Consider the following 17,245-nt stretch of genomic DNA (forward strand, 5'->3'; position numbering starts at 1 on the left):
AGGTGAAGCCGCCCTCCTGGTTCCATGTGGAGAAACAGTGGGTTGGCAGGTGAAGCCTCCCTCCTGGTTCCATGTGGAGAAACAGTGGGTTGGCAGGTGAAGCCGCTCTCCTGGTTCCATGTGGAGAAACAGTAGGTTTGCAGGTGAAGCCGCTCTCCTGGTTCCATGTGGAGAAACAGTAGGTTGGCAGGTGAAGCCGCTCTCCTGGTTCCATGTGGAGAAACAGTGGGTTGCAGGTGAAGCCGCCCTGCTGGTTCCATGTGGAGAAACAGTGGGTTGGCAGGTGAAGCCGCCCTCCTGGTTCCATGTGGAGAAACAGTGGGTTGCAGGTGAAGCCGCCCTCCTGGTTCCATGTAGAGAAACAGTGGGTTGGCAGGTGAAGCCGCCCTCCTGGTTCCATGTAGAGAAACAGTGGGTTGGCAGGTGAAGCCGCCCTCCTGGTTCCATGTAGAGAAACAGTAGGTTGGCAGGTGAAGCCGCCCTCCTGGTTCCATGTAGAGAAACAGTAGGTTGGCAGGTGAAGCCGTCCTCCTGGTTCCATGTAGAGAAACAGTAGGTTGGCAGGTGAAGCCGCCCTCCTGGTTCCATGTAGAGAAACAGTGGGTTGGCAGGTGAAGCCGTCCTCCTGGTTCCATGTGGAGAAACAGTGGGTTGGCAGGTGAAGCCGCCCTCCTGGTTCCATGTGGAGAAACAGTAGGTTGGCAGGTGAAGCCGCCCTCCTGGTTCCATCTGGAGAAACAGTGGGTTGGCAGGTGAAGCCGCCCTCCTGGTTCCATGTGGAGAAACAGTGGGTTGGCAGGTGAAGCCGCTCTCCTGGTTCCATGTGGAGAAACAGTGGGTTGGCAGGTGAAGCCGCCCTCCTGGTTCCATGTAGAGAAACAGTAGGTTGGCAGGTGAAGCCGTCCTCCTGGTTCCATGTAGAGAAACAGTAGGTTGGCAGGTGAAGCCGCCCTCCTGGTTCCATGTGGAGATACAGTGGGTTGGCAGGTGAAGCCGTCCTCCTGGTTCCATGTAGAGAAACAGTAGGTTGGCAGGTGAAGCCGCCCTCCTGGTTCCATGTGGAGAAACAGTGGGTTGGCAGGTGAAGCCGTCCTCCTGGTTCCATGTAGAGAAACAGTGGGTTGGCAGGTGAATCCGCCCTCCTGGTTCCATGTGGAGAAACAGTAGGTTGGCAGGTGAAGCCGCCCTCCTGGTTCCATGTGGAGAAACAGTAGGTTGGCAGGTGAAGCCGCCCTCCTGGTTCCATGTGGAGAAACAGTGGGTTGGCAGGTGAAGCCGTCCTCCTGGTTCCATGTGGAGAAACAGTGGGTTGGCAGGTGAAGCCGCTCTCCTGGTTCCATGTGGAGATACAGTGGGTTGGCAGGTGAAGCCGCTCTCCTGGTTCCATGTAGAGAAACAGTAGGTTGGCAGGTGAAGCCGCTCTCCTGGTTCCATGTGGAGAAACAGTGGGTTGGCAGGTGAAGCCGCCCTCCTGGTTCCATGTGGAGAAACAGTGGGTTGGCAGGTGAAGCCGCTCTCCTGGTTCCATGTGGAGAAACAGTGGGTTGGCAGGTGAAGCCGCCCTCCTGGTTCCATGTGGAGAAACAGTAGGTTGGCAGGTGAAGCCGCCCTCCTGGTTCCATGTGGAGAAACAGTGGGTTGGCAGGTGAAGCCGCCCTCCTGGTTCCATGTGGAGAAACAGTGGGTTGGCAGGTGAAGCCGCTCTCCTGGTTCCATGTGGAGAAACAGTGGGTTGGCAGGTGAAGCCGCCCTCCTGGTTCCATGTAGAGAAACAGTAGGTTGGCAGGTGAAGCCGTCCTCCTGGTTCCATGTAGAGAAACAGTAGGTTGGCAGGTGAAGCCGCCCTCCTGGTTCCATGTGGAGATACAGTGGGTTGGCAGGTGAAGCCGCCCTCCTGGTTCCATGTGGAGAAACAGTGGGTTGGCAGGTGAAGCCTCCCTCCTGGTTCCATGTAGAGAAACAGTAGGTTGGCAGGTGAAGCCGTCCTCCTGGTTCCATGTAGAGAAACGGTAGGTTGGCAGGTGAAGCCGCTCTCCTGGTTCCATGTGGAGATACAGTGGGTTGGCAGGTGAAGCCGCCCTCCTGGTTCCATGTGGAGAAACAGTGGGTTGGCAAGTGAAGCCTCCCTCCTGGTTCCATGTAGAGAAACAGTAGGTTGGCAGGTGAAGTTGTCCTCCTGGTTCCATGTAGAGAAACAGTAGGTTGGCAGGTGAAGCCGCCCTCCTGGTTCCATGTGGAGATACAGTGGGTTGGCAGGTGAAGCTGTCCTCCTGGTTCCATGTAGAGAAACAGTAGGTTGGCAGGTGAAGCCGCCCTCCTGGTTCCATGTAGAGAAACAGTAGGTTGGCAGGTAAAGCCGCCCTCCTGGTTCCATGTAGAGAAACAGTAGGTTGGCAGGTGAAGCCGCCCTCCTGGTTCCATGTGAAGAAACAGTAGGTTGGCAGGTGAAGCCGTCCTCCTGGTTCCATGTGGAGAAACAGTGGGTTGGCAGGTGAAGCCGCCCTCCTGGTTCCATGTAGAGAAACAGTAGGTTGGCAGGTGAAGCCGCTCTCCTGGTTCCATGTGGAGAAACAGTGGGTTGGCAGGTGAAGCCGCTCTCCTGGTTCCATGTGGAGAAACAGTGGGTTGGCAGGTGAAGCCGCTCTCCTGGTTCCATGTAGAGAAACAGTAGGTTGGCAGGTGAAGCCGTCCTCCTGGTTCCATGTGGAGAAACAGTAGGTTGGCAGGTGAAGCCGTCCTCCTGGTTCCATGTGGAGAAACAGTAGGTTGGCAGGTGAAGCCGCTCTCCTGGTTCCATGTAGAGAAACAGTAGGTTGGCAGGTGAAGCCGTCCTCCTCCAGCTCTCTGCAGAGGTGCCACACATTCACGTGATGTCAGGAACAAACAGCACTGTGTCAATATTAGGCCACCATGATGGCAATGAAAACTGGAATGAGGGCCGCTTGATCCAAAGAAATGGGCCGTTTCAAGACAGTTGTGTGAGATATTTATATATATATATACACATATATAAATGTATGTATATATATTATGTATATATATAAATTCATATATATATATAAATGCATATATATAATTATTTATATATATATATATATATATATATATATATATATATTAGTGCTGCACAATTTGGGGGAAAGGTGCGATTAGCGATTATGGTGGACAATATTGTGATTGCGATATAATAAACAAATGGTATCTAGGGATGTGCCGGCATGAGTTTTTGATGGTATGATAACCTTGGACGAAAATACCATTGTTTCACGTATCACAGACTAAAATACATTATATATATATATATATATATATATATATATTACAATTTAAAATATACTAGTTGAAATAAAATTATCCTTAATTCTTTTTTACATTTTGAGACATTTGCCTGTCCCAAACAAGAAACAGCAGAAAAATAGCAACTGCACTGTGTTACAGCACATAGAAGATGGCTCAGACTGCAAAGTTACCGTAAATTCCGGACTATAAGCCGCAGCTTTTTTCCCGTTTTTTGGCCTTTTTTGCCCCCTGCGGCTTATATAAGGTGCGGCTTAACAACAGCAGCAGCAGCAAAGGATCATGCACAAACCCGAGACGAAAGGGACTGTCCGTCAGGGCGCGGACGACTGTGTCAGCAACTCCCTCCCGACTACCAGGAGAAAATTACAAACTTCGGCGAATTCACACAAAGAAAGATCAAGGAATATTCCATCGGACCGGAGCAGATCATAAATATGGATGAAGTGCCTTTGACGTTCGACCTGCCTCTCACTAGGACTGTTAACAAGAAAGGTGAATCGTCCATCACGTTGAGAACCACAGGTCACGAGAGAACGAATTTCACTTGTGTTCTTGGCTGCACAGCATCTGGAGTAAAGCTCCCGCCGATGGTGATTTTTAAGCATCTCACAATGTGTGATTTTGTCTGGGGATTAGTGACCTGACTTTTGTTTTGTTGAAATGTTAATAAATGGGAGCTTCCCCAAACAGCCATCTCTTTCCCGACAATCCCCTCTGTGCACGAAGCCTTACATATGGTAATTAAACATCAAAACACCCGCGGCTTATAGACCGGTGCGGCTTATATATGTAAAAAACAGTCAACTCTGCAGGTGCGGCTTATACACCGGTGCGCCTTATAGTCCGGAATTTACGGTAGTTACATCTGTCCAGTAATACAATGATACACCCCGTTTATTTCTTTTGTAGCGACAGATGGCCTTAAACGCCACACTCACGTGACGCTTGGTGAGAGAGAGAGGCGAGGTAACGTGCATCTGCAGACGAGGGTCATGTGACTGGCTAGCTAGAAGACTTTGACTTGCAACGATTGACTTTGAATTTTTAATATTTATTTGAAATCGGCTCATTTCTCTGGCCTGTCAGTGGTCTGAGAGAGCCTAAGAAGCTTGGATTGTTCATGTCCAGTAATGTTCATAACAATCACATCAGGCTTCAAGAGCACTTTCCTATGACAGATGGAGCATGCAGCTACATGTATTTATTTACTGCAGGGCTATTCAACTCAATTGTTCAGGGGGCCACATTGTCAGAAACTTAAGGGACCGGGGGCCAGACCCCGAGCCATTATATGTACACTTGACACAATGTGCCACCACATTTTCACAGCCGTGCTGGAACTATTATTAAATAGGGGGTGCTGTAAGTAAGGAATGGAATCGGGCTGCGTCGAAGAAAATTCAATGTTTTTTGGACTTTTATCCATATTTAGAAGAATATTTAATTTTAAATTAACATTAGGATTATATTGTTGTAATGTCATTATTCAGTATCTTCTCCTTTTCTCACTCACTTTCATGTAACCACCTGCTCTCCCTTTAGTCGTTTTACACTACAACAGACAGCAACACAGGAATATACTGAACTTATTATTATTATGGAAAACCAGATTATGATGAAAATCAAACACTGGGTAACAAACAAGGAAAAATCTTTGTCCCCCACCCAAAAAAAAAAAAAAATTATATCAAACTCTGGCTCCGGATCAAAATTCAAACGGGCCGTATCCGGCCCGCGGGCCGCCAGTTGAATAGGCCTGATTTACTGAGTTTGATTTGCAACAATTTAATTTTTTACAGAGCTTTGAAATTGACCCATTTAATGGCCCTCTGATTGATTGGAGCAAGCTTAATATAATAATATAGAAGTAGTTAGTGCTACAATACCAAAGGATATATAGATCTAACTGCAATATAACCTTTTCCATGGGTATGTATATTCAGTTTGTGTGATATCACTTCAATTTGTGTATTTTATCGAGTTTGAATGATAGCTTTTATTTTGAAAAATCGTGACCGGAAGTAAGAAATTCCTGCTCAGAAATTCCTGCTCATTTGACGCTGGCGTGCTGCTGCTGGCAGCTGCGACGGTGTTTTCTCTGCTATCAACCTTGTAATCTCGCTATATTCTTTATCACAGCGGGTCATTACCCACTGTGCACTTAAACGTGCACTAGTTCAGCATAAGCACCTGCAGCTCTCAACTTATTTTACTGACTTTCTCACTAATCACACGGCTGTTTACATGCGTTTCTGAACGGCTAGCTAGTTATTAGCATAGCTAGCTGTTAGCGATCATGGATGTCAAGTTCCTATCTGTCAAGTTCTTACCTTTTTTAAATGAAAAAAATAAACATTTAAACATAATCCTATAAATTACTTTGCTATAGTCTACGGTAATAGTGTAATTAACATTACTCTGGAGGCTGGTAACACAACCAGACCAAGCTCCTGTTTGTGATTGACAAATTGGGAAGGGTTTGAGGCCTGTTGGTACTGCAGTTGTGTGTGTGTGTGTGTGTGTTCGAGGCCTGTTGGTACTGCAGTGGTGTGTGTGTGTGTGTTCGAGGCCTGTTGGTACTGCAGTGGTGTGTGTGTGTTCGAGGCCTGTTGGTACTGCAGTGGTGTGTGTGTGTTCGAGGCCTGTTGGTACTGCAGTGGTGTGTGTGTGTGTGTGTTCGAGGCCTGTTGGTACTGCAGTGGTGTGTGTGTGTTCGAGGCCTGTTGGTACTGCAGTGGTGTGTGTGTGTGTGTGTTCGAGGCCTGTTGGTACTGCAGTGGTTTTCTGATGGGGGATTTGAAGCGTGTCTCTTCCTCATTGCTTCTCCTCTCTTTACACTATCAACAAAGGTGTGCCCCCGCTGGCTGCATGGCTGCTGCTGTCACTGTGGATATCCTGTCTGTGGACATCCTGTCTGTGGATATCCTGTCTGTGGATATCCTGTCTGTGGATATCCTGTCTGTGGATATCCTGTCTGTGGATATCCTGTCTGTGGATATCCTGTCTGTGGATATCCTGTCTGTAGATATCCTGTCTGTGGATATCCTGTCTGTGGATATCCTGTCTGTGGATATCCTGTCTGTGGATATCCTGTCTGTGGATATCCTGTCTGTGGATATCCTGTCTGTGGATATCCTGTCTGTGGATATCCTGTCTGTGGATATCCTGTCTGTGGATATCCTGTCTGTGGATATCCTGTCTGTGGATATCCTGTCTGTGGATATCCTGTCTGTGGATATCCTGTCTGTGGATATCCTGTCTGTGGATATCCTGTCTGTGGATATCCTGTCTGTGGATATCCTGTCTGTGAATATCCTGTCTGTGGATATCCTGTCTGTGGATATCCCTGTCTGTGGATATCCTGTCTGTGGATATCCTGTCTGTGGATATCCCTGTCTGTGGATATCCTGTCTGTGGATATCCTGTCTGTGGATATCCTGTCTGTGGATATCCCTGTCTGTGGATATCCTGTCTGTGGATATCCTGTCTGTGGATATCCCTGTCTGTGGATATCCTGTCTGTGGATATCCTGTCTGTGGATATCCTGTCTGTGGATATCCTGTCTGTGGATATCCTGTCTGTGGATATCCCTGTCTGTGGATATCCTGTCTGTGGATATCCTGTCTGTGGATATCCCTGTCTGTGGATATCCTGTCTGTGGATATCCTGTCTGTGGATATCCTGTCTGTGGATATCCTGTCTGTGGATATCCCTTACAGCCATTCCTTCTTGTTCTTCTGTTTGGTTTAAGGTTGGCAGCAGCCATTCTTTGTTGTACAGCGCAGAGAGAGTGCTGCTGTCTGTTGTGCCCTGGTCGCTCCGCCCACCTTCAGCTGTGGCTCTTAGAGAGGGCTCGTTTTGTTGTTGAGGCGGGCGGGGCAGAATGCAACAGTATTCATATTTAACGCATTTCTGGTCTGTGCAGTGCACAGAAACAGTGCACTGCACTCCCTCAGGTCCCCCTTAGCACACTCCCAAGTTTGAAGTCGATCCGACCAACGGTTCTCGAGATACGCTAAGGACAGAGAGAGAGAGAGACACAGACGATAGTCCCATTATAGTTAGGATATACCACTGCTGTATTATTATTATTAATTACATGCCACTATGTAATCTGTGTCATTGGCATTGTCTTTATTTTCCCATTGAATACTCTAGTAACCCTCCTTTTTCCCCTTTTTGTGTCTCCACAGTGTTACCTCATTGGCCGGTGTGACCCTCAGGCCCGCCTCCTGCCAGGGTGGGCCCTGATTGGCTGAAGCTGCACCCACGGCTCTTGGGAGGAACTGGCTGCTGAAGAGCTAAGCCCCACCCACCCCCACCTCCTTAGCATCACGGTTCATTGCTCTGTTGTGAACCGTGATTTCTCCCAACCAATTCCAATCACAGTACTATGGCAATGCATGATATGAGCCGTTCCAAGGGTTTCCCCTGTAAAGAGTGTGATATGGTTTGTCCGAGTACTCCTAGTCTTCTAGAACATATGAAAGCGCATTACTCTCAAGAAGAAACCGGACGTTTTGAGTGTGAACAGTGTGGCCGAATCTACAAGCACGCAGGAAGTTTAGCTAATCACAAGAAATCTCACGAAGTGGGTTCTTTCCAGTGTCCAGTTTGTACCCGTACCCTGCCCAACGCGGTGGCCTTGAAAAACCACCTGCGCATCCACACCTTATCCCCCAGCAGTGCACAGGCAGAAGAAGAGTGCGAGGAGGTGGTCGAGGACGGCGGTCACGACGAGAGGGACTACATCGCCCAGGACCTCTCGGACAGCTTTGCCCGCCCCCATTTGAATAACAGTGGCATGGGCCATAGTGTCCTGCAGGGCCACGAGACAGAGGACCACGCCAAGAAAGGCTCCCCCGGGTCGGACGACGCCTGGGACCGGCCGTTCAAGTGCGAGCTGTGCGACAGGACCTACCGCCACCACGGTAGTCTGGTGAACCACAAGAAGTGTCACCAGCAAGGAACGTTCAAGTGCTCCGTGTGTTTGAAACAGTTCAGCAACCTGGCTGCCCTCAACGGCCACGAGCGGACCCACTCCAAGTTCAAGACCCCCGGGGCCTCCATGGTGAGCAGCAGCAGCAGCCTCCTCCAGGGCTCGGAGCGCGGCACCCAGAGTGACGACGCGGCCTCCTGCTTCTGCCACCTGTGCCAGGTAGCCCTGCCCAACAAGGCCGACTTCCAGGAGCACATCCTGCTGCACAACGCCGCCTCGTCCTCCCTGGGACTGTCCCGCAGCTTCCCGGGCATCATGCCTCACAACCTGAGTGCAGTTCGCTCCCCGGCGTACACCCCCGCCTTGGGGGACCCCCTGCCTCTGCCACCCCTCCCCAGTGACAAGAGGGGACCATACGACCCCATCATGGGCCCTCCGGTGAACAATCCCATCTATACCTGTGCTTACTGCGGCGCAGGCCACCCAGACCTGGAGAGTCTGAAGGTCCACTATTTGACCCACGATCCTCACCCTGGATCCCACGGTCAGGAGGGCTCCATCCTCAACTCAGACGGGTTGAGTTCCGGATCCCAGGGCTCCGTGTCGTCTCCCTCCGGAGGGCGGGTGCCCCAGGCCAACTCCCCGGACGACGGAGAGCGGCGCTTCAAGTGCGGCGAGTGCGGCAAAAGCTATCGCCACGCAGGGAGCCTGGTCAACCACAAGCGCTCCCATCAGACGGGCCACTACCAGTGCACCATCTGCTGTAAGCAGTACCCTCACCTGGCGGCACTGCACAGCCACCTGCGCAGCCACAAGGGCCGATCCGCCAACCAGTCCGGCATCAACAGCGACGGCAACGACTGGCTCTCCACAGAGCCGCTGTCTCTGGACGGCCAGCAGAGCTACGTCCAGGAGGGCAGCGGTGCCACCACGCCCATCTCGTTGCCGGGCAACCTGGGTGACGCCGCCCACTTTGTGCCAGACGGTGGCCACAGCAGCGGACTGGACTCTCTGGAGTTCCACGACCGCTTTGACGGCAGCTCGCTGTCCCAGAGCAACTCGGCGCACCGCCAGGCGGACAGGCACATGTGTGCCGACTGCGGCGAGATGTACGGCGACGTCTCCGGCATCAAGTCGCACATGTGCCCCCGGCGAGGCCAGCAGCAGCCACAGCAGAGCACCATGTCAAACGGCTTCATGGGGAACATGAACTACCACAGCCCCGGTGGAACCTCGCTGCCCTCCGGAGGCTCCAGCACCCTGAAGCAAGGCAGCAGCCAGCGGCAATTCTCCCAGAGTGGAGGCAAGAGGATGGGCAACAACGACAAGGATGATGACGATGGAGAGGTGTACCAGTGCTCCGTGTGCGGCAACCACTATGCCAGCCTCAGGGCCCTCAGGAGCCACTTGCGTAGTCATGCCAACAACCCGACAGGGGCAGGACCTTCTAACCTGGAGTCGGAATGGAGGATGATCTGCTCCACGTGCGGCCAGAGCTTCTCCAGGAAGCAGGACCTGCTGAATCACCAGTTGGTCCATGGGCCTCAGAGGCCGGACGGGCAGTCCCAGGCCATTGGAGGCGGCTCGGCCAATGGCAACGACAAGATGGATGGGCGCAACCACATTTGCGTTGATTGTGGCATGTTCTTTGCCGACCGCCACCACCTGATCACTCACCTGTGCCCCGGAAAGAATCGGGGCAGCACGCTGAGCAAGCAGGGACTGAATGGAGCCAAAGGGATGTCTGGAGGAGATGGTGCCAGTGGTGGGGTTGCCGGGGGAAGCCGCGACGTCGGAGGCGATGGTCGAAGGTCGATGGGTGATCAAGGTGACAGGCCCCACAAGTGCGACCAATGTGGCCGAGGGTACAGACACCCCTGCTCCCTCCTCAACCACAAGAAATCCCATAAGACCGGTGTTTTCCGCTGCCTGGTGTGCCAGAAACGCTACTACAATCTGCTGGCCCTCAAGAACCACCAGAGGACCCACTTTGACTTGAAGAGGTAGGTCCATAATTCTAGCCTTTTGGACAGAAGTCATAGTTAGTTATAATTAATAATTAATAATTGACATTATTTTTTGACATGATTAACTGATTTACTTTGAGATCTTTACTTCCATTATTCTAGTGTAGAACACTGATGTGTGACAAAAATGTGTTTTACACAAATGTAAGAACATTTCAGGTGCGAGTTGTTTCAATACTGGAGAGGCAGAAAGCTCCGCCTCCCGCACACTGACTTCACTTTAAGCACACTGACTTCACTTTAAGCCCCCGCACATTGACTTCACTTTAAGCACACTGACTTCACTTTAAGCCCCCGCACATTGACTTCACTTTAAGCACACTGACTTCACTTTAAGCTCCCGCACACTGACTTCACTTTAAGCACATTGACTTCACTTTAAGCACACTGACTTCACTTTAAGCTCCCGCACACTGACTTCACTTTAAGCACATTGACTTCACTTTAAGCACACTGACTTCACTTTAAGCTCCCGCACACTGACTTCACTTTAAGCACATTGACTTCACTTTAAGCACACTGACTTCACTTTAAGCACATTGACTTCACTTTAAGCACATTGACTTCACTTTAAGCACACTGACTTCACTTTAAGCACACTGACTTCACTTTAAGCACACTGACTTCACTTTAAGCTCCCGCACATTGACTTCACTTTATGCACACTGACTTCACTTTAAGCTCCCGCACATTGACTTCACTTTAAGCTCCCGCACACTGACTTCACTTTAAGCACACTGACTTCACTTTAAGCACATTGACTTCACTTTAAGCACACTGACTTCACTTTAAGCTCCCGCACATTGACTTCACTTTAAGCACACTGACTTCACTTTAAGCCCCCGCACATTGACTTCACTTTAAGCACACTGACTTCACTTTAAGCTCCCGCACATTGACTTCACTTTAAGCTCCCGCACACTGACTTCACTTTAAGCACACTGACTTCACTTTAAGCACATTGACTTCACTTTAAGCACACTGACTTCACTTTAAGCACACTGACTTCACTTTAAGCACACTGACTTCACTTTAAGCTCCCGCACATTGACTTCACTTTAAGCACACTGACTTCACTTTAAGCACACTGACTTCACTTTAAGCACATTGACTTCACTTTAAGCACACTGACTTCACTTTAAGCACATTGACTTCACTTTAAGCACACTGACTTTACTTTAAGCTCCCGCACACTGACTTCACTTTAAGCACACTGACTTCACTTTAACTCATTCCTGGCCATATACAGTACGTCTCTAACGTCTTATCAGGAGTTTGCCTCCCAGCCAAATACGTGTTTGACGTGTTTTTGTTTTTATTAGAGCTTAGCGTAGTTCAAAGACTGCCCCAGCCTGTGACATGGTATCAGGTTCCTGGCCTCAAAGACAGGGCGACAACACGTGATCAAACAACTACCGCAGCTGTTGTTTTGAAATGGGGGAGGAGGAAAGAACAGAAAACGGAGAAACGCTGCTTTGTTGCAGAGTAGGAGAAATGCCATTGAAACGCCCCTCGGCGTGCTGCCCGAGCTGGTCGCCTTGCTGCAGGGCAGCGAACACTGTTTGAGTTGTTCGCGGTAGTCAAACCCGTGACCAACATGATCGATCCGGTTCCAGCGCCTGGTCCCAAACCCAAGCCGGACCCCGTTCCTGTGTCCCAGCCCGAACGAGACGAGACGGAGTCACAACTTTGTGAGGAGGAGAACGAGGACAACACAGCAACAGACAGGATTTCCCAGGAGGAGCCATTTTCCAGAGCGCATTTGCGCCGTGCAAAGACCCGCCGGGATTACATTGAAAGTGACTATAGGCTCTTTCAAACACAGATCACGCAAAATTGTAGTTCGGGAAGCCCGTAAAGCTTGGCAGCCTCGCCACAGAAATTGCTTTCACACAGAACCAAGCAGCACGGCCACTTTCCCGTGCTGTGGTGTACTTTGACTCTCAGCCATCACAAAGCTCCCAGTCGTCTGAAGAGGAGATGGTCACACCGTCGCCAATTGTCCATGTCGAGGGCGAGGAAGACTGGACTCCAATGCGACAGGACCCTGATGATCTCGCGGTAAGGAGTAATTTTGTTGTTGATATATATGCATATTGTACAGACAGTACCAGTACCAGCTTCACGCACAAAGTCCCAGTGATGATGTCATCACACTCACACAAAGTCCCAGTAATGATGTCATCTGTGTGTGTGTGTGTGTGTGTGTGTGTGAGAGACTACACTGTCTCTCTGCATTCTATGATCGTATAGTTTACTGAGACACTAATACACTACACTGTCTCTGTACTGATTATATAGTTTACTGACGATATGTTGCTTTTATTTCAGATGAGGAGCCGATTGTTGCACAACCCAGTGAGCCCACATCTCAGAATGAGGTCAGGACGGCCGAATCCCTGCCCATCTTTCGCCGAAGATTGAAAACTCCTTTTCTTTTTTCAACTTTTTATTTTAGTTTTCAGTGAGTCCACCTTTGGAAAAAAAACTCACCTTTTCAAGCTCCACTTGAGTCCCTCCTGAACTAACCCTTTTGATGTAGCATCTCCCCCCCCCCTTCTCCACCCCAAACCCCCTCCCCCATCTAGCATCTTCCCCCCCTTCTTCACCCCAAACCCCCCCCCCCCCAAAAAAAAAAAAAAAAACCATTGATGTTACTCTACTGCTGCAAGGGTGTATCTGTGTAGATGATGTTCCACAGTTTATTCCACTAATGTTGACAGAATGTGACATTGTAAGTCGCTTTGGATAAAAGTGTCTGCTAAATGACGAAATGTAATGTAATGTAAAGAGACACACATGGGCCCCGTGCACACACACACATTCACACTCACTCACACTGAGTAAACTGTATTGTTGAATGTAAAAAAAGCACTTCATGTATATATATATATATATTTTTTGTCGTTTGTGTCATAACGAATAGTATTTACATGTCTGATGTCAATACAGTTCAAAATAAAAGAATTGAGAGCGAGTTCTGCCTGAGATTGTGTCCTTTACAAAAATGCCTTTTTCTCCAATTTCTCTTCTCAGAGAGACCTTTTGGGTGAAAACAGGGTGTATATAAATGGCTATAAGTAGAGTACAGAACATGCTAAAAGCTCACTTTTTTTTCTTCTGGTGAACCCAGAGACGTACATCTTCATTTTGAGGTATTGCAAATCACTTTGGTGCTAATAGATAATTTACTGTGGGTCTTGAAAGATGACCAACAATTATGAAAATCTTTGGCCTGAGCTAAATATTGGCAGTCCTAAACTGGCCATGAATGAGTTAAGCACACTGACTTCACTTTAAGAACACTGACTTCACTTTAAGCACACTGACTTCACTTTAAGCTCACTGACTTCACTTTAAGCACACTGACATCACTTTAAGCACACTGACTTCACTTTAAGCACACTGACTTCACTTTAAGCTCACTGACTTCACTTTAAGCACACTGACTTCACTTTAAGCACACTGACTTCACTTTAAGCTCCCGCACACTGACTTCACTTTAAGCACACTGACTTCACTTTAAGCACACTGACTTCACTTTCAGCTCCCGCACACTGACTTCACTTTAAGCACACTGACTTCACTTTAAGCACACTAACTTCACTTTAAGCACACTGACTTCACTTTAAGCTCCCGCACACTGACTTCACTTTAAACTCCCGCACACTGACTTCACTTTAACCTCCCGCACACTGACTTCACTTTAACCTCCCGCACACTGACTTCACTTTCAGCTCCCGCACACTGACTTCACTTTAAGCACACTGACTTCACTTTAAGCACACTGACTTCACATTAAGCACACTGACTTCACTTTAAAGGAGAATTTCGTTTTTTTTTTTTTACCTGGACCCATCTCCTGGCAATAATTATGATTTGGCCACTCACCCAGCGATGTCCGCGGCGTTTCTGGCCGTCCTAGCGTTGTTTTGAGATCAATAGCGTCCAAGTCAGTTGTAAAATGGAGCTGATTTGGGGCCAAGTGTGAGCCTGTCTTCCTGCATCTAAATAGCTATTTTTATTCCCGTTTTCGCCACATATCGTCATAATCTGATCCCTCAAGAACCACCAGAGTGATATTTCACCAAAGGCTGTTTCCTAGAGTCTCCCAGGGATCAAATTGCCTCAAACGTGATCTCGGTCACCAAGTCTCGTCAAGTCCCGCGATACTTTCCTGCCGACTGGCCAACTACAGGTAGGACGCTTTGCGGTGGTGGTTTTAGCGTAACCTATGTGGGGTTTGGCATAACCTTCGTTATTTCGAATCCCACATAGGTTACGCCAAACCCCACATAGGTTACGCTAAAACCACCACCGCAAAGCGTGTACCTGTAGTTGGCCAGCCGGCAGGAAAGTATCGCGGGACTTGATGAGACTTGGTGACCGAGATCACGTTTGAGGTAATTTGATCCCTGTGAGAGTCCAGGAAATGGCCTGGGGCGAAATATCACTGGTGGATGTTGAGGGATCACATTATGACGAGATGTGGCGAAAACGGGAATAAAAATAGCTATTTAGATGCAGGAAAGACAGGCTCACACTTGGCCCCAAATCAGCTCCATTTTACAACTGACTTGGACGCTATTGATCTCAAAACAACGCTAGGACGGCCAGAAACGCGGCGGACATCGCTGGGTGAGTGGCCAAATCATAATTATTGCCAGGAGATGGGTCCAGGTAAAAAAAAAACGAAATTCTTCTTTAAGCAAGACTTTTATTCAATGAAAATGCAACGTTTCGGTCAATCGACCTTCATCTGGCATAATAATACTACATTTTTGACTTTGATACTGATGATACCAGCTTTGGTAACTAAATATTGCTATGGTAAATAACTGATACCTGAGAATTCCTTATAAAGTCAAATTTGACACGGTCTCCCCTGTTTCTAAGTATAGTTGAATCGCTTGGTTTGACCAAGTAAAACAATTTTTATAAGCATTTTACACAAGGTATATGGAAAAATGAATGGCGGATGAAATCTCCTGTACAGGGAGAGGGGCTGACTTTGGCACCCTATTTGGCAGCCAGAGCTACGTTAGCCATTAGCAATGTTAGCATTTGCGTAGCGCCGAGATGGCTAAGGGGAACCGTAGACAGAATATCAGCTTTTCTTCATGCAGTAACAAGCCTTGAAACCTTTTCCTTGTGGCTGAGTGTTGTGTAATATAGACAGTTTAAGACCATTTCTACTACATTTCTAGCGTTTCTAGCTACTGGGTGCTGCTGCTGTCAGCTGCTGCTGTCAGAGCTGTTCTGCTCCAGTGCACACAGCTACTACGGCAACGTCACATAGACATACGCTCGAAAGTAACTGCTTAACATAGCCAAACCCCCCCCCCCCCCCCCACACCGAGTACCCGATTACTCGTCCATAATAGGAGAGTACTCGATTATTGAAATTGGTTAAAATGCCCATCCCTAAAACATGTCTTCTCTTCATTTCTGCTGCAGGCACAAGTGTGAAGAGTGTGGCAAGGCCTTCAAGATCCAGAAGCAGCTCATCAACCACCTACGTCTCCACGAGGAGCACCGTGCCAAAGGCCTCATTCGCACCGGCCCCAACGGTTCCCGTTTTCAGCAAGCTGGGCCGTCCCACATGCATGGGAATATGAGAGGAGAATCTTCCAAGGGCCACGGAGGGGGTGTTAAATATAGCCATCAAGGCGGCGGCCACGGCCACCATGGTGTCAAGAAACCCTACTCGTCGGCCGGGACTTCTAGGCCCCAGAAGTTTGACCAGTCTGAGGGGGGCCGCCGGCCTTTTGCCTGCGATGAATGTGGAAAGACGTACCGCCACGCGGGCAGCCTGGCCAACCACAAGAACCTCCACAAGATCGGGGAGTACCACTGCAACGTTTGCAACTCCACCTACCCCAACCGGCTGGCCATGAAGAACCACCTCCGTCTCCACTTCGCCCAGAAGAAGCACAACTGCCAGGAGTGCGGCAAGGGCTTCCGCACCCAAAAGCAGCTCGGTACCCACACTACAGCGGGCCTGTGCAAAGGCCCACAGGGGCCCGGCGCCCAGATGGATTTTGAGTGCGATGGCTGCTGCGAAGGCTTTGCCACGGGCGATGAGCTAGCAGCCCACGATTGCCCGGCTCAGCACCTCCCTTCCTCCTCCGCCTCCTCCGTCAACACCTCCAACCTCAGCATGGAGAGCCGCGGCGGCGGCGGCCCCGTGGACCTGGACTCGGACGAGAGGCCCTACGCCTGTGACCTGTGCAGCTGTGCCTACAAGCACGCCAGCTCCCTGCTCAACCACAAGCACACACACAAGACGGGGGACTTCCGGTGCAACTTCTGCGACAAGCCGTACACCAACTACATGGCGCTGCGCAACCACATGCGCATCCACACGCAGCGCAAGAAGCACATCTGCCACACGTGCGGGAAAGCCTTCCGCCTGGCCAGGTTCCTCCGCAACCACCAGAAGGTCCACGAGGAGGGCGCCACGCCCTTTGGCTGCCCCAGCTGCGGGAAGAGTTTCCAGGGGCGGTCCGGTCTGGCCCGCCACCGTTGCGGGGACAACCAGGTAGGCATGGAAGGCAGGAGGAAGGCCGCTGATCCCCCAGGAGCGGGCGCGTACACGTGAGTTCCCGTCAGTTGGCTTGTGATTCTTTTGAAGTTGGAAAAAAAAATAGTGAAGATCAATTTAGGTCTCTACATGTCTATTACAGGTATATGATCTCCAATCCGGCTTCCTTGGGACCATACGCGTGCCGGAATTCGGATTTTTCTGAAGTTTGGACAAATTGAATTAGTGGAGAGACCAGATAAGTCAACCCTGTTTGCTTTCAGTTAGCATATGTCACACACTTCAGTTTTTCCTAGGCTACCTAGAACAATATATATATATATATATAGAAGATATCTTTTTTTTCTGTTTTTGTTTTTGTTTTTTAATCAAAATTTAAGATTTGACACCAATTTTAACTAGTATTTTGTGTGTAGCATATCAAATAAAAGTAAT

The 17,245-nt window shown here is 49.3% G+C and overlaps 1 protein-coding gene and 1 long non-coding RNA gene across 2 annotated transcripts in view; both read left to right on the forward strand.

Annotated features, from left to right (window-relative positions):
* Positions 1 to 17,245, forward strand: part of LOC310787434 — a 755,777-nt gene that overhangs the window by 526,270 nt on the left and 212,262 nt on the right. The gene's annotated exons all lie outside the window — the stretch shown is intronic.
* Positions 1 to 17,245, forward strand: part of LOC310788643 (uncharacterized protein) — a gene marked incomplete at its 3' end in the record, with an annotated part of 45,838 nt that overhangs the window by 17,124 nt on the left and 11,469 nt on the right. The window contains exons 2-3 of the mRNA XM_083650171.1: positions 7,494 to 10,242; positions 15,724 to 16,863. Of these exons, the coding sequence (XP_083506297.1) occupies positions 7,694 to 10,242; positions 15,724 to 16,863 (3,689 nt within the window). The 5' untranslated portion in view covers positions 7,494 to 7,693. The remainder of the gene's footprint in view (positions 1 to 7,493; positions 10,243 to 15,723; positions 16,864 to 17,245) is intronic.

The sequence above is a fragment of the Poromitra crassiceps genome (genome assembly GCF_964638095.1).
Source record: "Poromitra crassiceps genome assembly, chromosome: 13".
NCBI lineage: Eukaryota > Metazoa > Chordata > Actinopteri > Beryciformes > Melamphaidae > Poromitra > Poromitra crassiceps.